Source organism: Callorhinus ursinus, unplaced genomic scaffold (assembly GCF_003265705.2).
Source record: "Callorhinus ursinus isolate GAN/ISIS: 27379988/994484 unplaced genomic scaffold, GSC_fseal_2.0 scaffold5, whole genome shotgun sequence".
Taxonomy (NCBI): Eukaryota; Metazoa; Chordata; class Mammalia; order Carnivora; family Otariidae; genus Callorhinus; species Callorhinus ursinus.
Window position 1 is genome coordinate 39,519,808 of NW_027397067.1, and position 24,225 is coordinate 39,544,032.

Here is a 24,225-nt window from a genome sequence, read left to right on the forward strand (position 1 = left end):
ATCCAAATTTCATCAGTCTTCTTTCTACCTTAATTCTCTACGCCCAGTTTTACATGGGTAGCAATGCCATTCATTTCCTTATTAAAGGGATGAAGTATTATTTTTATTACGATTATTTAAGATGTGTTGGAGTTTTCTTCTTCATTAATACTAGATGATTTACAAAGAACTTGTCTTTCCTAGAAATGTCACTAGTAAAATGCATCCAATTTTTCTCTAATGTGGTGCTTTCCCTGTCCATAAAACTTATTTGATTAGCAGTACTATAGAAGCTAAGGCTTTTGTATGCAGGCACTCAAGCATAATTTAATCATTTTATTTAAGCATGAAAAAAATTATTCTGAAAGCCCTGTTAGGTAAAATATCCCTGATTAGTTTAAACTTACATTTGCAGGTATATTAAAGGTGAAATAAATCACAGAATGCTCAGTATGCAACAGAATAGTGTTAACTTTGTTATAACAGTCAGCAGTAAGTTAAAAATTGTAGTATTAGAGAATGCAAGGAATAGCTATCTCGCTTTAAATAACTACATTTAAACAAATTATTTAAAAATAAATTTTGCTTTGTGAACCCTTTTTATATTACCAGGATTGTCACCTATGGAAACCTCTTCCATAGTCAAACAAGATGAGGTCCTAATTGCATAATACCATTTATCTGCGGAGGATAAAAGTGCCAACAAATGAAAATGCACATTAAGCAAGAGACTGTCAGAATAGAAAATTGTCTTTTTTTTATTTTTTTATTTTTTTTTGTTTTTTTGTTTTTAAATAACCCACTCACACTAACAAAAGACTGCAGTAGCTTCCAAATTATAGGCTGTTATTTTTAGTGGAAGTAGTTCAATATTCATATTGGAGCAGATGTAGCAGTTTAACAAAACAGCTCTTCAAATCCTGCACAAATTGAAAACAGGAAAACTGATTGCATTTTCTCTTATCACTTTCCTTTTCTGAATTGACACTTTTGGCCTTCTGAAAATTTACACATGGCTTTCATCTCAACAGCACCTGCTGATCAAATAGAAACCTAACATTTTCATGAAAATGGTATAAAGGACTAGTTTTGTTCTAAACACTGCAAAGGGCATCAGTTGCCTACTTAATGGCAACAATTGCTGTGTATAAAGCATATTCATAATAGTTTTATATTTTCATTAAACTTTTTAAAAAATATGTTAAGTCCCTTCTGGGTTTTTTTTTTCCCATACTCACTTTTGTATGACTCAAATTTCTTTGACTCAGTTCTGCCTAATACTTACTTGTATTATGCAAAGACTATGCAAAATGTATAAAAGGGACGATTATACTAAGAAGATAAGGACAATACTTACTATCTTCTCTGCCTCTGCTTGGAATATACACATGTTTATTTTTACATATTACTGTCTATGCGCATAAAATATATACATCCCATTTTTGTTTTCCGCCCACCAAAAGAAAACAAGAAAGAAAAAAGTCAAAGTCAGGCTCTATTTTGGAAGGGGCCTTACACATTCTTTTTATCAGATAGAGCTTTAGCAGGTGCTTTAACGTTTGAGTACCCCAAACTTGGGAAGAACAGTTCTAACTAAAGATAAATCTTGAAAATGGGTATTCTTATATGTAACATGTGCAAGATTAACAGCTAGGATGCTTCTCAGACTTTTCAATAAAAGTGCTCCACAAATTTCTCCGTAACATCCAATTCTGGGTAAAATTAAAGATGCTCCTAAGACACGCTACCTGTCAGTTTCTTAGCCAAAAGAGCTATACCCCTTCTGAAGGATTCTGGGCTGTCCATTCCCATTCTGCCAGGGTGATAAGGTAACCTGAAGGCAGAAATGACATACAGTAATTTATGTGCCACTCTGACCAGTTGGTCTGTGAATTTCAGTGTTTCATCATGCTCACTGAGGCAACAGCAAACCTGAAATGTCAATATGTTCAGTCAATGGAAGTGAAATAATGGGACTCTATTGTCTTACCCAATCGATCTGCCGCTGTCAACAAGGAAACATGCCCCCCACCCAGGCTTTAAACAAATTTTAATTAGGCTTTTAGTTACTGGATCATATTTACCTATGAAAACACCTATCTTAATGATGTGTACGAGGCAAACAATAATTTTTTTCACTTTTATCCATTTTAAGAACATTACAAAGTTGACACTGTAATTTTCTGAAATACACTCATGAGTCAATAAAACATTTTTTTTTACTCTTCTTTTTTTAAACCCACTCCAAGGAAAAAATTCCATGTTTCAAATCCAAAACACAACTCTACCCAACAGCGTCAGAATGATGTTTTTTTCCTCTAAACCATGTTGAAACCATACTATCAAATTGATTAACTGCATATTAAAAGTAGTCTTCATTTGCTTTTCTCCCTCATTCAAGTACCCCCGTTAGCATCAGTTCAACACCCATTCAAAACAAGTCACACAAAACCCAACATGAATGATCAATTCCAAAAGCCACTACCCTTTCTGCTCAGTTTATCAATCCGAAACATAAGGGGTAAATGAAACTCATGTTAAAATAAGGGAGATGGTGCTGAGAAGGGCAGGGGGTGGGGGCTGAAGAGGATAGAAGACCTTTCAGTCAATTTCGCATGGCCCTTCCCTGTACCAGGAGAGAGACAGGCTCACCTTAAAATAAAAATTAAAATAAACTAATCAAGTTGTTAAGCAGCTTTTTCTCTCCCCTCTTCATCTAAAGGCTTCAGCGTTCAGTCAATAAATAATCTATTGTTCCCCCTTTATCGAGTCTCTTTAAACCTATTCGGACTGGCAAAACTAAACCCAATTAAAGATAAGGCCCTCCGGTAATCTCACCTCGGTGAGTCCTGTCTGGATAGCAGAGGTGATGGGAGATAGCGTCCAGGCCAGGACTGATGCCTCCTCCTCACCCCGCACAACAAAAGGCAGATTTCTCTTTCTCCCTCTGCTAATCTTTAAATGTAAATTCTCTCCGCCAGCTAAGAGGAGCGACAGATAACATGTTACATCTTCACTTCTCCTGGTCTTATCGACTTCTGAATCATTTGGAAAGGGAGAGAGGGAAAGAGAAAAGCAGCTTCCCCGCTCCCCCCACCCCCCCCTCCCCACCCCTCCTTCCTCCCTGCTCGCCTCCCCTCCCCGTTCACGGAGATTACCTTCTGGCAAAGGAGCGCAGGAGAGGCGGCCGCAGCCGAGGCGGCACCCAGACCGCGGCTTTGTATTCATTAAACACACATCGGAGCTTATCAGAAGTAAAAGGCTTGTCAGGATGGCACATTGTGTGTGAGTGAGTGTGTGAGCGCGGGAGGGAGAGGAGAGAAGCCAACGTGCATCAGGGTGATTACAATATCAGCAGGGCCCAGATGGAGGCAGGAAAATAAACAGAGGGTGCGTGTGAGACGGAGCGCGAGAGGGAGGAAAAGTGGGAGAGGGAGAGAGGGAAGAGGCACAGGCTGCAGGGAAGAAACCAAAAGGGATGGAGGAGGTGGGGGCTCGGGCCCCAGGATGGGGGCAGCAAGTGGGCGCGAGGGACCCCAAAGCTGGCCGAGGGTTGCTTACATCCCCCAAACTGCCCCTCCTCCAAGAAAAGGGGAGGAATCCAGACTAGCCAACTGCAGTTCCCGATTCCGGGGCCAGACTGAACATTTTGGAGGTGCTGTCAAGGTCAGAAGGGATCAAGAGCTCCCTTTTTGGCAGAGCATAACAATGAGACATTCACCATCTCACCTCCAGCCGAATTGCCACAATTTGCAAAACAAACCCATTTGAGCCCTCACAGCTGTTGCGCAGTCTTCCAGACCAACCACGAGTGTTAGTTCTTGTTCCTCTCTCTTTCTGGCCCCAGTACTCTGAAATTCCACCCCTCCCCAACCCACATCAACAGATAGAAAATATCTTTCCCTGGGCTTGAAAGTGTCCCAGCAGAAGACTTATGCTGCCAGCATCACTGTGATAAGAAGGACCACTTGTGATTGTTAGCTACAGGTGACTCTTAGACACCTGCTCCACCTCCAGAAATTGTGTTGGGGGAGGGGGTTCCCTATGTGTACATCTGAGAGTCTATTTTGGAAGTGGGAATTTGAAATTGAGGCAATCAATCTTGGCCTGAGCTGTTTCACAGCTCCTCACCCACCCAGAGCCCGAGAATCAATCAGAAAACAAGCAAGAGCTAATGCTCCCCGGTCAGTCCAGAGTTCATCCTCCACCCCAACAGGGTCAGGAGGGAGATACACCTGAGTAGTCCCATGGGAGCCCCTTTTCACTTTTAAATGCGCCCATCAGACAATCTGAACATCTGATCAGATCCTTAATGGAGTGCAGATAATGCAGCAAAGAAGGTTATTTTTATTGGGGGGAGGGGGAGTATTTGGTTGTGTTGTATTTCAAGGCACTGAAGCTTGGTTAAGAAGCTCTCACTGCAGTATGAAGAGCAAGTTCAGAACGAAGTAGCCAAAAAACTGCATAACTGTTCATGACATAAACTGTAGCCCCGGCCGCAGTGAAACTTTGGGTTATAACATAGTTGATGCGTGGGTCTTGGTAAGGGACAAAATGGTAGAGAGGAGGGAAGCATTAAGCTAGTTAGTAGAGAAAAAGAAAAGGAAGAGAGTCTCTTAGAGACAAATTTGATGAGAGGCATTGTTTAATCAAGCACCCTCCTCCAAAACACTTAACCAAAAAACAGTTGTATGGGTAGTGGACTCCCCACCCCCAGTCACAACACTCCATGCTCCCAGCCAAGAAGAGAATTCAGAAAAATTTGATAGGTAAGGCAGAATGAAAATAAGCTGGACCGGGGGGGGGGGGGGGGGGGGAGGGCATGTGTGAAAAATCTTGTCATGCAATGAATGTCAGATAAAAAGGGGTCTGCCACAATCCTCCAGTAATCCAATAATGTAAACCCTGTGGTATCACTGAGACGAGAACAAGTAATATTTCTCCATAAATCTTCAAAAAGTGACCAGGATCAATAGTGAGAGAGGGGTGCAAGGGTAGGAAGTAAGCCATTTGGCAGGGCACATTACAAAATCAAGTGAACTTTAAAGGGTGAAAATCGGCCATTCTAACATGTTTTAAATTTAATAATGGATTTCTGGAGTATCATTTTAGTTCTCATAAAAACTCACCTTTCACTTTTTCTCTAGCTGTTACAGAAAACTGCATTCAGAATAACCAGATGCAATCACACATACCTTCCTCTTTATTACATTTCAGTTAGATCAATTTGGACACAGACTACATGCAAATGCCTGTAAATCCGACACAACTCTAGGAAGTAAAAAATACAACTTACAAATGCTTACTGATTTTTCCATTACATGCTCTTTGGGGAAAAAAAAATGCTATTTAAAAAAACAAAACAGGGCACTACTCCTTTCAAACCCAGAAAAGGCTTACATTTTTCTTTTAAAAGCATCCAAACACTAAGGGCATGAAGAAAACTGTGCAAAAGCTAATCTGTCAATGTCCTTATTTTGTAAATGCATAGTATTTCTATTACTACCTTGTTTGTTCATTGACTTTTGGCTCACAGTTCTAGAAAAGATCAACCAATTCTCAAATGGGAAGAATCCATGACTCTCTTCCAAAGCAAACACTTTGCTGCAAAGCTTTCAATTTAAAAAAAAAAAAAAAGCGCAATATAATAATCAAGAAGTATAATCACAGAATAAGTGTACAACAGAAAGTGTTTTCTATAATCACAGCTGTCTTAAAGTCCAAGCTGGAGACTAGAAATCTTAATTTCAACTAGTTCTTTTCTTAATAATAGGTTACCTTCCTATAAAAGCAAGAAGTCCATCTGCCCCAGGCAGATAAGTTTTGAAGCATTAATTCAGATAAAAATCTAGCATTTTCTTTCTTTCTTTGAATATGTGAATTCTAGTGTGCTATAATGTGAGAATTCCAACATATGACCATTATGGCATAATATCTCATTGCTCAGCTTGTCATTATTTCATTTGTAATTCTTATGTTAATTATGTTCATAATTACTATAAACAGATGTGGTAGACATTCATGTGACCTTTTATTGCAGAATGCATTCCTCACTCGTTTTGCTTTAATTTCTCATGGATGTGAAACTGAAATGCAGAAAAAAGAAAAAAAGCTTTCTAATTTTCTAATGTTTTATGTGCCTACCTTCTACTTCATCTGCATTTCAAAATATTAGAATATTCTTAACATTTAAGCTGTTTTACAGCACACTTTTCAATTGCACACTGAACCTCACTGCTGCTCACTAAATTGTACCTATGGATGCCAAACAAAGGCTAGTATCCATGTCTAAGTTGTCTTTTTTTTTTTAATATCAAAGGTTAATGCAGTAGAATCGTGCTTCAAAACCAAGTGCCTAACAGCTACATAGCGATTTATTCACTCATAACTCAACCATCACCCTCTTTACATAAAACACACTTACAATAAAATCAGTATGGATTTCATTAGCTGAAAACCTCCTCGAATTTCATTTCTTTGGCCCTAATCTATAATTAGTGTGGACAGACAGGTGCAAACCCTTCTCTTCTACAGATGGCTACTGGAAATGGTGCAAAGTAGCTCCTTCTGTTTAAACAACATAGAGATAACCTGCTCTGTCTTATCACTTACAATTACCTCCATTAAACTGAACTAATGTTTGCTTTAATAAAATGTTCACTGTTCTTTAAACATTATTTAGGAACTCTTATATTAATGGCTGTAAAAAAGTGAAGTTGGAAGGTGTCTCTTTGGGTAATAATAACTTATTCTGGATAAAATGTTCCCACTGATGGATAATACCAGGTTCACAAAGCTGTTTTGGTAGATTTAACATTTGTTCATTATTCTGGGGTCAAATATGACATTTTTAAATAAATAGGGTCAAATATGATATTTTTAAAAGGCACTTCGGTGACAATTTAACAAGTGTGGGGGGAGACATTTTTCCTGAAGTTTAGAAGTATGAAAGGTTTAATTTTTTTTCTTATAGATTTTAACTTGTTAGTATAGAGCTCTTAAAGTCCTAGATTGCTTTCAAAGGATATTTATGTTCACTTCATTTGATGTATTTGTTTAACTTCTGATAGATTATCCTGAAAGTTGTAGGAGTTCGTCATTTTTAAGCCACATTTTAAAAATTAACTATGAATGTAAGTGCACTCTGTAAGCACATGGTTAAAAATTACTCCATCCCATAATAAATAACCTCTATAAGGCCAGGGATCACTTCTCCTTGCTTCTGCTATCAATAAAGTCTGTGGATCACTACATGAGGAATAAGGTGTTCCTGAAACAAAGAACTTTTAAATGCCCAAACAGGAACAAATAAATAGCTTTTCTCACTGAACTTACATAACTTACAGTAATAGACTCCAGTAAAATGCAACTGACTCGTTTTTTTTTTCACATGCAAATCCTGCAGGTGCCCATTTTTCAGACTGCTTTGCCATGAAGAGCTATGTTGCCTGCATAAAACCTCAATGAAGAAGGCTTTGCATTCAGTGCCTGTCAGCTGATGTTCGTATCAAAGAAGTGAGAAACAGGATTTGACAGTGAAGAATGTCCTAAACTGACAACCGCTGGCCAGGATTCCTATTGGAAGCATTTCTTTCTCGTGATCCCTTTTCAGTGTTTAAGAGAAAAAAAAAAAAGTGAGTCTTTTTTTTTTTGACTAAGCTTCTATTTTCCAATAAAATAAATGATAATGGCACCTTAACATTTGTGTACTTCCTTGCAATTTTGAAGTGCTCTTTTATCTGCAAACACTAAGACTAACACCCTCAATGGGAGAACTCATCATCAAATACCAGCATCAAGAGCAGTATTTCACTGTTCTTCAGGAAGGAAAAATTGTAAAAATATTTAAAAGCTGCGGTCCTATAGCTGCGACACACACTGGTCCTACTCTCTCCAGCAACTTGCAACTGAATAGGGCAGTCTGCATTGTATTGCAAGTATAATGCCTCTTCTTAGGCAGGTCCTTGAAGAATCATTTTTAAAAATCATATCAACAGCAAGTATTAGTGGGTCACAGAGACTAAGTCTACAAAGGAAAATATCATTTCAAAGACTTCTGGTCTGCTTTGAGTTGTCCAAACATTAAGGACAAAATAGACCATTTCCCCCCACTGCTTCTATTAGGTATGGGCTGGACACTGGAGAAGCTACATACTCAAATTCTCCCACTCAATATTTAGCTTTTCAAATAAAGTGCTGTCTAAATGGTTTACAACAAAATTATTAATGCTTAAACAAAGACTTTTAATATAAAGTTCTTCTCTTATAAATCTTAAAGTCAGTGTTTAATATGCACCCAGAATGAGCCGGATTCCTGGGTTATTGGGTTGGAATTATCTCTTTTGAAAGAATAAACCAAAGAAATATCAGATGTGAAATACAGTACAAGTAAAGCAACAACAGACTTCAACTTCCTCAGCATCCATCCTGGCTGCAAGAAAAACCTGGGTCAAACTAAGATTCCCTGGGTGAGATTGTCAGACCTCCCTTAAAAAATAACAATCACTAAAAAGAAAGAAGAAAAAAAGAAATCAGAGAGCCCTACCTATGTGATTCGAAAGCCTCCATAATGTTAACACTAAATTAGACTTTAAGGATAGAATTATGGATTTGCTTCTAGTTGTCCACATCACAGCTGACATAGACACCCAGGTTGGGGCTAATGATGGCTGAAGAAACAATAGTGTTTGTTGACCTTTTCTAAGGAACTATGTGACAGGAGAAACGGCACAAAAGAAGACTCACACGGTCAAGGCAAAACACTGCAATAAACTAAAAGGAGGCCCCCAACACTAACAAGCCGTTTATCACAGAGAAGCTGGTCAATTTGTATTCTGGTGAGTGTGGACTCACTGGGCACAGACCCAGTTCCACTCCTGTTCTATGCAAAGGGAGGGGTATGATAATAAAAGCCACTGAGTGCACTTAAAAACCATACAGATGTTTAAAAGACTAGGAGAGGGGAAGAAAAAAAAAAAAAAACCCCTGTAAAACAGATTTCAGTTCACACAGAAGGTAGAAAGAAAATGCTTTGGTCAGCAACCCGACCTTCATCAAGGGATAAATCAATTTGCAGCAGCTGTGGACAGCCATTTATATACAGGCCCTGGGCAGATTAACTAAGGGAAGCGAAGTTAAGAATTCGAGGGGGCTCAGAGTTACATGAAGCACATGCAGTTGGTCTGAAGTGGCCTCTCCAGCTCTCCTGGTCTTCACTCCCTCGCCCTGGCCTCGGTGACTGGTCTGCAGGACCTCTTCCAGGAGGAGTACTAGCCACTCCTCAAAGCGACATTCTGCAGGTTCCCTGAGGAAGCAGCAACCAGGCTGGGGCACGCTGGCATTTGAGGTGCCCAATCTTGGGAGGGGGGAAGCTATGCTCTAAAGATTTCTACCCTACGCTCTGCGAGGAATAAGGAGACCAAGGGCTGCAAAGCTCCCCAGTCGAACCCTGAAAAAGGCCTAGGGCGGGGGTTGGGGGAGGGTGTGGATACTATTTTTAGTAACAGTCTTGGTTCACATCCTACTTCCCGGCATCGTAGTACTCAAAACTTTTCCAAGGGTTAACCGCCCTTACCAAAAAAAAAAAAGTTTCATAAAATGGATTTAAGCGCTCTGGGCCGACACAACCGTCTTTGCTTAACGTGTCCTACCCAGCGCAAGGTCCGCTCGGGGAGAGTGGTCTGGAGGCGCCAACCCACCCAGTCCTTTAAGGTTCGCAGAGAGTGGTGGGCGGCGGGGCCCCGGCGCTTCTCCACCCCGGCCCGGGGGCTTCACCAGACGGGCTTCTAGAAAACGAAAGGAATTCCGCGGACGTGGCTCCCCGTCTGGGCTCTGCGGGCCAAGAGCTGCCGAGCACAAGGCTCTGCTCCCCGTTCGGGAGCGGCGAGCCGGGGCTGCAAGGGGAACCCCCGAAGGGCAGAGTGGCGGGAGCCCGAGCGGAGGTCAAGGCAGGTGCGACGCTGCCCGGCGACCGCCGGCGGTGAAGTCCCGGACCCGTCCTGGATCAGAGACGCCGGGTCGGGAGACTTCGCCCGCCCCGGGGCTACCCGCTCCGGCTCCCCAAACGCCCAGGAGTAATGGGGAAAGTTCGCAGGCGGGTGCAGAGCGCCTAGATGCCGCTAAGAGCACCCGGACCCCAGTCGCAGCCGGGTCTCCAAGTTAACATTCCGCCTCTCCTGCTCCTAGAGCTAAGTTTTCCACCATCGAAACGTACCTTTCCCTTCCAGTTAAAAAAAAAAAAAAAAAACCCACGATGCGGGTTTAGGGCCACCTGCCAAACGCACCTATGGGCACCTTGACCAGTTGTTCCGTCGGGAGGATGGGGGTGGGAACTACGCACCATCTTCCTGCTCACATACCGCGATGATGGAGAGGAAAGAAAAAAAATATTTGTAAAAGACAGCGCGGGGAATCTAGGAGTGAAAATTGCCATCCTTAGCTGACCCGTGAAGTTCAGTGTCATCTCATACTGGAGTCACCCGCGATGTTCCTCTCGGCCCCGGTACGTAGTCCTACCCTAGCTGAGCGACAAGTACAGCCTGCAGCCTCTCGGCCGAATAATCCAAATGAAGATGACGGTCATCAGAATAATAATTAACCGTAATAGCCAGGGGCCCGTCCCCGGCGCCCGCCCGCCGGCCCAGCCCTCCCACGGGCACTTACACTGCACAGGGCTGGAGAGTCCCACCATCCGCCACGGGCTCCGAGCTGCAAATAAAACTTCCTGTCGTCTCGGCCGGTCCGCGGGGCGAGGGGGCGAGGGCGCGGCGCGCCTTTCCCCGCGAGGCCAGAGTGTCCGCGGCCACTCGCCCACGCGCGCTCACCACGAGGCCGCGGAGTCGCCCGCGGAGCGCCCGCGGCCGCCGGGCGCTGCGCACTGCGAGCTGCGGTGCAAAAAGCCCGGGGTCGGGGACGCCAACCAAACGCAGCCTCCACGCAGAACCCAAGACTTGCGGAGCTCCGCTCCCCTCCTCCCGCCTCCCTCCCTCCCTCCGCTTTTCTGTTGTTGCTGCTGTGGCAGACAAATGTGATGTGGGGCGCAGGGAATTGCCACTGTCACAGGCGGCGTCTGCGTCTGCCTCGCCCGCCCTCGCTCACTCTCGAGGAAGGCGACGCATTTATCTGCAGGGCGGCCGGGCGTCCGCCGGGGAGCAGGAGCGCCGCGCGCTGTGCGCAGAGAGCGCCCGCACCAGGCCGGCTCCGGCGCGCGCCCGCGCCCGGGGCGCCGCGGCCGCTCGGGAGGGAGGCGGCGGCGCGGCCGCTACCAGGTGCAGGGGGGAGGGCCCGCGGCGGGGCGGGGGGGAGGTGGAGGTGGGAGACATCTGTGTCGTGCAGGGGTCACAGAGGTCAAGTATATGTTAACAATGGGCAGGCCCGGCTCGCTAGGGCGCGCGGGCGGGCGGCCTCCCTCCCAGCCTCGCCCTCTCCGGTGCTGGCTGGACGTGGGGCTCGCTCCCTAATGATGCCTTCCCGGGCCGCCTGCTCTCTGGCGGCCCGAGCGCCCTGCAGTAACCCAAGACGACCACTTTCCCCGGCCATCTGGAGCGCTCCTGGCTGCCCTGCCTGTGTCTCATCACTGGCTGGAGAGACAGCTCTGCTAGAAATCAAGCCACTCTCAGATCTCCTCTCTAATCCCCTTCTGTTAGCTGATTTCCAGACTGACTATTTGCTTTCGCATTAGATAATAGCCTTAGAGAAAACAATTATCATTTTCTTTTTTTTTCTCTTTGTTTTTCTACTTCTCCCATAGTATACCGTTTAGAGGGGCCTTTTTCTAGCTCACATTTTCGTTGGCTGTGTCCCGCTCCCCCCAGACATTAATATCAATACTTTGGGGGGGAGGGGGGAGAGTCCCAGAGGAAAAGATAGGGTGAAAGAATTTCAGATATTTCCAGAGTAAATAAATAATCTCTCAGTGAAAAGGGCTGACAATTTGTTTGTACAGAGCAAAAAAGGACTTGAATAATAATGAAAATATTAATATGTAGGTCAAATATGATCAGATAATGGCTTGCAATAAGTAAAATGAAATCTTTTAAAATTATTATGGAATGGTGCCACTACTGCAAATGTTATTATATTTAATGCAACAATTTGAAATCCTACCCTAAACCATGTTCTCTTCCCAACTGGCCTAAATCAATGCAAATTGTCCTATGTGCATGTTTCTAAATCTCATCTTTACAAAGGAAACAAGTGTTTAAGATAGAGACAGAGTCGGCCTGATGCAGTGGGAACTGTGAGACATTCCTAGATTTTATTTTTTTAAAGTGGTGCTTCATATGTATAATAGTGAGTAATATCCCTTCCCCCATCCTTTTAAACCCAGCTGGAGCTTCCAATTCTGAAGTCTTTTTAGACTCTACTAATTTTTAGCAATTCATTTCCAGAAAACACTCATTGTACATTCTGCCCTCTCCTTGGGACATTTGACTAATGAATTATAATGGATTAATGAATTGTAATGTTAAGTCTTGGTATTTGATATTATGATGCTGTTAATTTGAATCTCAAATTTTATCAAGTCGTACATTCTATAGTAACTTCTGTATTACAGCTTTTTTTGTGTCCTTGCAAATCTTAACACCATTAATAATCTTAAGATATAAAATGTATAGACACTACTGTATAATACCTTTGTGTAGGAAATTATGTCAAAGCTTACTTATCTTTTCTTTAAAGAGGCCAAAATATTATATTTTATTATCCTCTTACTTGTATTATTATTTCTTCTGCCCCCCAAGTTGAAAACGAATGATAGAACTATACATTTATCCTTACTTAAAATTAATAAAATGACATCTGAATCAGGAATGGTTCTTGTGAAATAGTGCTACTTCTAGAATCATTTTAAAATTTAGAATTAGAGTAAATCAACAAGTTTTAGGGTGTAAAAAGTAGGGGAGAAATAAAATATACATATCATGCCATGTTTTTCTTCTCCCTATAAATTGTGCCATTGTAGGTGTGAAATTATAATAGAAATGTTAAACTTCAAAACGAATGGACAGTAAGTTGCAGGAAATCAAAATGGAGTTTTACATTTCCAGGCTATATTCATAACACCAGGGCATATATTTAAATTATATTTTATAAGATTCTACAAATCTTACAGGATCTTCCTTTATGCCAGGCATACTTCTGGAAAAATAATAATCATTGTTCTAGCTATATTAATGTTTTCTACTCAATTTGGCTTTACAGCAGGTAGAATATATCATTAAATCTGAGATTTTTTTTTTAAATTCTGATAACAGCAGCTGAAGAACATACATCTTTGAGCTGATGTAGAATGACTGAGTATATTCCTTAATCCCACTTTCCACCCCCTTTACGAGCCTGTGTTCTACAAAACATAGAACATATTTTTCTGGAGGGTTTATCCTTGTATTATCTCCAAATTCCTTTGTTTGGAGCAAATAAGTAACTATAAGGGACCAACTCAAGCATGACGTGATTCTTGAATTGCAAAATCTAGGAAAATAAAACAAATGAAAAGGAAGGAGTTCATTGATACTGGTGATGGGAGAGTGTGAATTACCTGAAAACAGTACAGGTCCACAAATATTTGCTTACTCTAGTCTTGGGGTAAGGGATACACATGACATAACATCCATAACACAAGAAGCTATTAACTGATACATTTTTTTAAACCAACCTAAGGAGATAGGGATCAGTAGTAAGTCTTCCTCTGCCACTCACAAGACAGATCAAGTTTCTATACTTTCAAGACTGTTTAATTTGCTACCCCTCCCAAAATCATAAAAACAAATTTAAAAAAAGAGGAGATTGTTTAGAAAAACAGGCACCCTAATGAAACCATGAAATTGAAAAATAAAATACACAATGTGTTAAACTGTAAAAAAAAGTCCTTACCAGCAATTTTCTTTTTCTCACACTTTAGAAGACTTTTTCTCACATCATTAAATTTTCATTATTGTAAAGTTACTGAGTTCTTTCAATTTACAGATTTTTTTTTCAGTAATGTTACCTAAGGATGCTTTTGGTTTTCCCTTAAGCCCATCCTAAAAAAAAAAGCTGAGCGCTTCCAATACACATTTCAGCTGAGTGATTATTACCTTCTTTAGAGATGTGTGATTCACCTCTCAAAAAAAAAAAAGTCCTATGCAAAATGTTAACAAGTACTTAATTAGCACTTTTAAAATTTTTGCTTATAGATCTTAAAGTTTAAATGATTCCCAAGCTATGATATTCTGTGGCTTGAAAAAGTCCTCCTGTTTGTGTGGGTTGATGAAAATCCTGAATTGCCATGTTGCTTATTTCTAACAAAAAAAAATATTTGTTCTTATATTTGTGAAAAAATAGAGTATGATAAACATCAAGAATGGCAAGCAATAATTACGCTTCATAAATTTAGAACTTAACCACTATTTGCTGTATTTCTCCTTTTACCTGTGTAATTTTATGTAGTTTACTTTTTGAGCTTTGCATGGACAAGTTTTATTCCAAATCTTTGCAATTTTGTTATTTAAATTGTTTAAGGTTTCAGTTTAGGACACGGACAACAAATAAAACAATAACTTTCAGAGATCTTTTTATTTTATTCTATAGTAGTTAAGCCACATATTCTTAGTACACAGTGTACAGTATAAATACGTTACCTCTTAGGAGACTTTTAACCTAAGATAATAAACAGATTTTTTTTAATGGAAAATTTGTAAGTTAAACCCAAAATGGCTCTCATATCCTTTCCTGCAAATAAGCTGATCGTTTGGTATGATTTAGCTGCAAGCCTGAAGACAATGAGTTTGATTTTGATTTATAATGCCTATGTATTCAGATAGTCATGTGTGTTTTTCTCCAGTGCTTTAAAACCATTCTGCACCCAAAAAAGCCAAAGTTGCAGAATTTCAGTTACCTATTTAATTTGCCAAAAGAAATTTTTTTTTTAACTTTGGGAAGTTTTACAAAATAATTCAAATCAGTTTTTTTTAATGAGTCTTACTCTTTAAATATTTAAATATTTGTATTTGTCAGACTTTGACACACTAAACTGCAGGAATACATTTACTGCGTATGAAACATACACATGTATATGTGCCATACATATATGTGTTTTTACATGCATAGCTATCTGTAATCTAATATTTATCTCATGTGACGTTTTATAACTAACCCATGAAAAGTAATGATGCCAAATACAAATCTTATTCACATGTTTCTAATTTGAATTGAATATTTCCCACCTCCATTTTTGAAGATTGATTTTTAAAACACCTCAAGCCAGAATAAAATATCACCTCTCCCCTGTTGAAATTCTATATTCTCCGTTTTTTATGGAATGTGCTCAGAGAAGTTATATTTTCTTTTTGCTGTATTTTTTTTATTGGTAGTTACTCTGCCTATGTAGTTCTCAATTAGGTGCATATTACTGTGATGTAACTGCACAATGGCAGGAGTCTTTGTTTTGTTCACTGAACAGTGCTTGGCACATACTAGGTGCTCAGTAAATATTTGTTGAATGAATGGGTAAGATTTAAAAGCTCCATCACTTAGGTGTCTTATCTACATGACTCAAAACACCACCAACTTGACTCCTTTTTTACCCAATCATTCAGAAACCTAGGATTTTAGCGTTAGCAATATTTCACATGGAGAAAATGTGGGCAACCAAAGAAAAAGACCTTCTGTGTTGTTTTATATGTGCATGTCAATACTTCTTGAAATAATGGCAAATTTGATGTGAAAAATATATATTCTGATGTGTTTCAAGCTGTTTATAAAATTCATTTAGATTCTACAGTACACCACAAATGTTTCTGAAATTTCAGTTTACTGAAAATTTTAAAAATACTATGGAAAGGAATTTGAAGCTGGGGAATCTTAGACATAAGTGAGTCTTTCCTTCTCACCTTCTACAGTACTTCAACTTTGTCTTCTTTGGTACACACACACATCAATATGCAGTAAAAATTCGCAAGCTGGCTCATTTGTCTGGGGCATGTGCTCACCCTTTCTTTTAATTATTGTATCATTGATAATGTCTATAATCCAGATTGTTTACACGGTGTTCATATTTAGTAAAGAGTCATTTTTCTTTGGATATTTATGCCTTACTTATGCAGGATCAGTGTATCTATGTCCACATTAAATCTACCCTTTAAAAGATGCATATGTTACAGTATTTTAATCATCTTATTTTTCCTAATCCTTTGAAAATATCAACTTACTCCATAGAACACTCCAGTCTGATGAATCCCATATCACCTCATGAGACTATTTTCATGCAGGATCACTACATCACTGTAGTGCATTCACCTCTAGGGAGAAAAACGGCAGCCAACTGGCTCATAGCACAGCAGTGAGAAGAGAAGAAATTTTTGGCCAACAAATCTGTAGCAAATGTAAACTGCTGTTAATCATGTTTGGCATGAAGTTGTTTTGAAAAGTTCTTACTTTTTTCTAAACAGGGCCGGCCACCAACTGAGATACCCTAGTGTCTCAGTGGAAGACACTAGAAAATGGTCTCCATTGTCTGGGACCAATGAGAAATCCCCTTCCTAAATTCCCCCCAGATTTTATCTGTGCCTTTGAGGAAATTTTCTGATTTATGTACCTTTTACGTTAGGCACCTGTAAAACCACAGGATCCGGTGATGTCAACAGCCCTGTTTGCCCTATATGCCTTGCAATTTGGTCCAATTTTCTTGAAGGGGAAAAAAGATTACGAGATAGGAACTTTTTGTTTGTATCAGTTTGTCACCTGTTCTGGGGGAACACGTCACTTCTAGAACTGACATTTGCCTTAAATCTTCAAATTTCTATTTTTGAATAAATATTCCTTATTTAATATTTTTCAACAAAAGTATGTATGTATATACAATTTTTTGCAGTCTTAATATATCTCCAATACATTGGAAATTATATATTCTTTCAAATAGAGAAGAGCAAATACATATTTTTTAGACCAATGCATGTCAAACTTTAATATACTAAGTATCTGGGGGATTGTGTTCAGTTGAAGAATCTGAGTCAGTGGGTCCAGGTTGAAGCCTCAGATTCTGCATCTCTAATAAGCTGCCAGATAATGCCAATGATGCTGGCCCAAATGGTCAGGAGCAAGGCTTTAGGGATTATTAGATGCACTGAGCACATCATACCTCACCAACCTCCTTTCAACACAAAAAGTGGAGCCCCACTTTTACTGTTTGCACAAAAGCCAACAGCATTCATGTGCTCACAGAATATATGGAACATCATCCAGGACTCTGAATTCATAACAGGAGAAAAGCACACTCATATGAAGAGGCTCCTAACATCCACACCTGCTGTTCAGGTACCTGCAATCAACCACAGAGGCCCATTATCAGATAGTAATATAATAAGAAGTCACAAAACTGTTTATCTAAACAAAACTGGAAGTTCTTCAAAAGTTGAGCCATTCAGTGGGTAATATGGTTAGGCCACTTGCGACTCCTCCCTAAGGGGTCAGTGATAGCCGTCCCCAGCCTAGGACTGAATTTGCCTAGTGCAATGCAGAGAAAGGGTACTATAAACTAATGAATTCAAGTTGTGCAATTTATTACAACTTCCTCATGCAGAGCCATGCACCATTTCGATCCTTCTTTCCTTTGCAGTGGTAAGCAAAGGGTCTTCACTCAGCCCTCATTGCTCGGCTCACCCACTTTTTTTTTTTTTAAAGATTTTATTTATTTATTTTAGAGAGAGAGACTGAGAGAGAGAGCAAGGGGAGGAACAGAGGGAGAAGGAGATAATCTCCAGCAAACTCTGCACTGAGCATGGAGCCCTACACAGGACTAGATTCCAGAGATCATGATCTAAGCCAAAACCAAGAGTCGGTTGCTTAACCGACTGAGCCACCCAGGCATCCCTCAGCTCACCCACTTATAAAAGTAGTTTACTTCATCCTATTGATGTGTTATGAAAATTACGCCATAGTGCCCTGGTTTAACAGAAAGGTCCCTAATGTTTTCAAAGCTTAATGACATTTGAAGACTAATAAAAACAGAAATTTATGTATTTTTCATAAATGCAATCATGTAGACATTTTCATTTTAAAGCCTTCCATTTGGGTCTTATGGGAGGAGACTTGAACATTGAAAGGAAGGTTAGGCCAGGTTTATTTCTTGTAATTCATTCTGAGCCTTTTGAGCTGAAGGAGCATCCACTAAAAGCTCTTGAAACTAACAAAACAAACAAAAAACAAAAGTTCATGTAATTTGATAGTGATTCTAACACTCTCTCTCTCTCCCTACCAGTAAGTGGATATATTTTTGTGCTACAAGTCTCTTTTGTTTTCACCTCAATGGGTACCGTAATGGCAAACAATTTATATTTACTCTACCAGAATGCCACTTCTTCAGTTTTCAACAACAACAATAACAACAAAACCCAAAGTATGGTAACCAGAAACTCTTTGTAGCAATTATTTGCTGCAATCAGAATGAATCCATACTTTTCCCACCTCTTGCTACCGTTTCTAATATTGGAGGAGGATTTGTATTTTTTTCTGAACAATAGATTTTAATTAAGAAGATTTATTAAAGACAGTTTTCATTCCTGTGATTACATTTCCAGTTCCAGAGACATCTGCATTTCAAAATGCACCACATATTTTCATAAATATTCCACAATTCCCTGGGAGCTTTTTGGTATTCCAATTTCCTCCAACCTCTTCTTAACATCTTCACAAGCATTTGTGTATTCCATCCATTTGTACACAGTCAGGATTAGGGATTTATTCACACAGGTATTGTGTTAGAAAGCAGATTCAAAGCATTCCTGTTCTCTATGAATCAAGACTTTTAAAAGGAACAAAGACAAATTAAGCTCAGTAACATATGTCTAACAAAAGATCTAGATATTTTACAGAAGTACTTAGAGTGGCAGGGTAAACAACCAGGCTAAGCTTGCTTTGAAGTTTAAATCATTGTTATTTTAATAGAAGTGGGAAATTCATTTAGATAGTAGAATCTGATAGTTACCCAATTAAAGCTCTTTTTGTCTATGTTAATGTAGTTTTAAATTTTTCATTTTTGAAACCACTTTTGGCAAAGAATTATTTGAAAATAGAAGCAGCTCGAGCAGTTGTCTTTAGACGTACCTCATGAGTGACAGTAACTTGTTGATTAGACCTTGTAAGTGTTTTATATAAAATTGTAAGCCAATGTATTAATTTGATCAAGGTGCAAAGAACAGAACTACAGTCAGCTTATTTCATTTAGTTCATGGGGATTCACTCTAAGGATGTAAGGGGAAATGTGGAAAGCAGGAGACTACACCCAGACCGCCCAGGAGAGAGTACTCTCTAGAAGTATCTTTCTTGTTCTTCCTCTGCAGCCTACCCTAATGCCCCATTGGCTCCTTGCCTTGTCCTGGTCTTACTATGACCCGGTGCTCTTCATCCCTCTTCAGGTGCTGTTTTCACTACCATCTAACCGATGTCTTGGTCCTCTGTGCGTCACAGATTCTGCTCCCTCGATGCTTTGTGCTGTGTTTTCTAATAACTCATGGCTTCTGCTTATGGTCACGTCTGTGTCTTTCAAGCTGAGTCCTATTAGCTAGCACACGTTCTTCTGAAATGTAGAGTGAGATAGACGAACAGCGATGGACAGACAGACCAATGGAATCAGTCAACCATGGGCGGTACTTTGGAACCAGACCATTTCATTGGCTGGAGGCTGGGTCAAGAGCCCAGCCAATCAGCTGTGGTCAGGGTGGCGAGGTTGAGAGGGCAATGGTCCTCAGAAGGAAACCCATCGTGAAGTCTACTGGGCTCCTTTCTAACACAGCAAAATAACATTAAGGGGCTTTTGGGAAAATAGTGTTATTTTAAACTGACTGTAGATATTTGCCTGATGTGAGCAAGGGGGAATATGTAAATTAACATTGACGTTTAATTCTGAAATGAGTACTTAGGAATTCTGACCATTCCTGGAAGGTTTTCGAGTTTGCATCCTTGTTTTCAGAATTGCCCCTATAAAGACAGTCCAATATGAAAAGAGATCCTATGCTTTGCGGTCTGTGAGACCTGGAATTGAATTGCTTTTCTTCCACTCGCGAGCTGGGTGGCCTTAAAGTCATTTCCCTTTCTCTCAGCTTCTGTGTCCTCACCTGCAAGTGCTTACCTCTCAGGATGTCTATTCGGCATACATCCCATATCTCCCCAGAGTAGATATGAGCAGGTATCCAGCCTCAGGATGAACGGTGGTAGGTTTTTAAAATAATTTGCTACTTCTTTTTAGGGAAGGGAAAACCTAACTACTTTGCCCTTGGGCTTTTTTGCTCAGTAGATGGGACAGGAAATACAATGTTCTTTTCGCTTACCATCACTCCCCTTCCTACACCTTAATGTCTTGCTCTGTCCCAGCTTGTGCTATATCAAGAGTTGATTCTTTTTTTTTTTTTTTTTTGCCACAGGCATGATATTATTATTTGTTGTTGTTGTTATTAGACTTTGAGATAGGAAATGTAAAACACATAAGTGGTGGGAGTGGAGGAAAGACATATTGATAGAAAAAGATACATGGTTTATACAGTGCTTTTTAATTACAGTTTTCACTTTTTTAAGTCATTTACTCCAAAATTTAATGGCACATATACCATACACATCATTGTGCTGACAGTTGGCAAAATAGTACTACTAACTAATTGAGAGCTATATAATAGATTTATGGTCACTTTGAATAGAACAGTTTTTTCATAAATAATGTGTATCTACCCCCACGTGCACACATACTAAAAAATGTATGTAATTGCATGTACATTTACACATGTATATACTTAAAAATACCTCAATATATGCATATGCCTATACATAAACAGAGTATGAGTTTTCTTTCACGTCTGCATTTTCTTTCACTCAAATTTCTTCACTAATGAGGACTTCTAGTCCTCATCCCAATAGGTCAGTAGGAAATACAGGTGAGGGAGATCTTTTTCCATGCTCCTTGTATTCTGTGGAAGTCGCTGAGCCTTACTGAGAAAACATTTGAAGAAGCTAGTTCATTCTTTCATTCACACTGGTATCAACTGAGGTTTCTTTCGCCTAAGTCACAATGGCCTCTTGAAGTCCACAACTTGACTCTCGTTCCTTCTGAGGGAACAAAAATATTTGCAAAGGTGATGAATGCTCCTCCCACCATAGTTCATACTAGGCGCCAGGATCTGTTCTAAAGCAGCACTTTCCAGGTATTACCTCATTCACTCCTAAAACAACAGTGCAAAAGAGGTACTATTATGTCCCCAGGTAAATGAGCCCAGAGCTGGAGTAGCTTGCCTAAGGCCTCACAGCTCATAAATGGCTGAAGCAGGATTTGAACCCTGGTGGTCTGGGTTAACATAAGTCTGGTCCAGTCTCAGGAGTCTTGCTAGGGTTTCCTTTGCCGCTCTAGAAGTCACAGTTCAAGTCTCTGGGGTCAGGAGTTGTAAACGCCATTGCAAATCTTGTTTCTCTTCTCCTGAACTTCTCAGGGCAAATCCAAATGTAGAATAAAATTAAAGAGAATCTTCAAGCTCAGTTCCACAGAGATCTAATTCTGAGAGCAAGCCCTTCTGAAACCAAATGGTAAAGGACCGTAGCAGCCCGCTGAAATCTGAGCTCTTTCTGCAGGATCACCAATCTCAACACCGGAACCCACAGAAACTGTCTCTACTTCCTTAAAAGGGAGTGGGCAGAATGCTGGCAAAGCAACTCCTAACTAGGGGCTGCAAACCTGGGCAGAAAAAAAAAGTCAAGGTTGTTCCAGGGGAGGAAGCAACATCTGCTCTTTCTCATGGCCTTCTTAAGGAAGAGGACCCCTGAATTAAGTTTTTAAAATTACTTCCACTCTCAGAAAGGGAGGAAGGAAGGAGTGAAGCAAGGAAGGAAGGTAGGGAGAGAGAGAGAGAGATTAAAGAGAGAGAGAGGGAGGGAGGGTGGAAGAAGAAAAGGAAGGGAAAAAAGGAAGAGTCAAAGAAAAAAGGTCCAAATCATCTCTGTTCAGGTGTTCAGGAAAAAATAGCAAAGTAATGCGAATGTGAGAATTGTCTCTACTGGTTTCCGGTCACCACACCTCTTGAGTGGAGCATATACCAACACACCCCATCCAAGGTAAGGATATTTTAACTCTGAAGTCTTCCCCACCAGTACAAGGAAACCCACCTTCAAAACACTTACTTCGCCTCTAGAGAAAGCCCTTCTGACTTCCTTAATCATCTCCCTTTGTTCTCCCTAACTGCCCAAGACAAGTACAGAAAGGGTCTAGATCCTATTATATTCCCCTGGGGTGGGACAAACTCATTCACTCACAAAAGTTAGGCTTTAGGTCCCTGGACATGACTCAATTGCTAACTGCATAAACTAGGTCTAGGTGAGAAACCTAGAGGATGTACAGCTTAAATGTGTATATACTTTTATGGTTTTTCTGTTTTTATTTCTCAATAACTACAGTGTTATTTATTTTCCATGAAGTAGAAAACATATTCATTTTCTGCTATATTACTATTCTAGGTAAAGTGTTCTTTCTAAGGAAAAAAAGTTAAGAGACTCAAATATATTCAGGGATATTACCTAGCCTTCAGAGTCTTGAAAATGTACATATTAGCAGTTAGAAATATAACATATTTAAAAAAAAGATTAGCTGTCTAATTACAGATTTCACACATAATCTGTCAATTGGCTAAATATGTGCTGACTGTCATTAAGCTGTTCAGTGAAAGATGGGTAGAGGGCTGGCCTGCTGCTTCTCTCAGAAGTACAAGGAGTTGTCTTTTAAAGAGAAATTTTTGAGTAATATCCGTATTCTCACTTTTTTAAAAAGATTTTATTTATTTATTTGTGAGAGAGCGCACAAGCAGGGGGAGGGGCAGAAGGAGAAGGAGAAGCAGGCTCCCCACTGAGCAGGGAGCCTGACACAGGGCTCCATCCCAACCTCCATCCCAGGCTGGATGCCAGGGCCCTGAGATTGGCTTAACCAACTGAGCCACCAAGGCGCCCCTCTATAATCTCACTTTTCAAGGCAGCTAAAACAACCTACAATTCAACTTCCTTTTGAGCCACTAATTTACGCTATGATGGTAATTGATTTATTTTAAAAAAATACAAATTTACTGACCCTCTTTCAGATTTATTAAATCAGAATCTGAGGGAATTGATTTTGGAAATTTATTTTGGAACACGTTTTTCAGCTGAGTCCTTTGCTACAAGCATAGCATTTCTCCATTGGAAACCTCTGAAACTTGAACCCCCATGGTCTTCAAGATTTGGTTCTGTCATTGGCCAACAGTATGGTCTTAGGTCACTCTTTTCATCTCTGTAGATCTTAATTTTTGTATCTGTAAAGTGATACAGTTGCTCCAGGTAACCTCTAAAATCTTTTCCAAATCTATGTCCTGTCATGAGTCTATGTAGGACAATTCAAAAGCTTGTGTCTCTGAATCAGATTGAGATGTGATTATAATGTGCATTTCAATAGCCCTTCCACATCTAAAAATGCTTCCACTTTAGAGATCTCACCTGAGCCTGGTAGGGTTGAACAGTAGAAAGTACAAGTACTACCCTAGCCTTTTTACAGATGATAAAACAGGTTCAGGAAAAAAAAAAATAAGAGGATTCCCTCGAGGTTAAATAGTAAGTGGGTGCCAGACCAGAATCTTGGTGTTCAGATAATTACACTGTTACGTATTTACAAACATTTTTATCTGACCACAGTCAAAGTAACAGTATAAAACCAGTATGATCAAAATTTTACTTTTGTCTCACCTGTTTCCAGGAACAATGGTAAAAACACAATTTTAAAAAGTGGTGATTATATTTTCAAAATTCGCTTAAAGTATATAAATTCACTTTATGAGTTTTTCTTATACCCTCCCATTTCCTCGCCCAGTCTCTGTCAACAAAGGCAATATTATGTGCTTAAAAAAATAGTTTCAGGTTTTTTCTGGAACCACAGCTAAACTACATTTCCCAAACTCCTTGTAGACAGACTGGGGCCCCAGGACTGAGTTCTGGCTAATGGAATATGAGTATGAGGGACATAGATCACTTGCAGAGGTGATCCGTAAAAACTCCCTATGCTACATCATCCATTCTTTTTCCCGTTTCTGTAGTGATTTAGGAGGCCATGAGCTGAAGATAGCATAGCTGTTACGTGAAATAATCTGGCTCCTTCCATGGATATAAGGAGTATTGTCCCACATCCTCAGTCCCAACCCCATCAATCCCATTGGACTATCATATCATAAGAGTTAAACCAGTAAGTGTTAAACTACTGAGATTTTGAGGTGG

The 24,225-nt window shown here is 40.1% G+C and overlaps 1 protein-coding gene across 1 annotated transcript in view; it reads right to left on the reverse strand.

The window, feature by feature from the left end:
• Positions 1–3,292, reverse strand: part of RUNX1T1 (RUNX1 partner transcriptional co-repressor 1) — a 131,706-nt gene extending 128,414 nt beyond the window's left edge. The window contains 2 exon segments of the mRNA XM_073892954.1: positions 3,138–3,162; positions 3,164–3,292. Of these exon segments, the coding sequence (XP_073749055.1) occupies positions 3,138–3,162; positions 3,164–3,259 (121 nt within the window). The 5' untranslated portion in view covers positions 3,260–3,292.
• Positions 3,293–24,225: the final 20,933 nt, after the last annotated feature.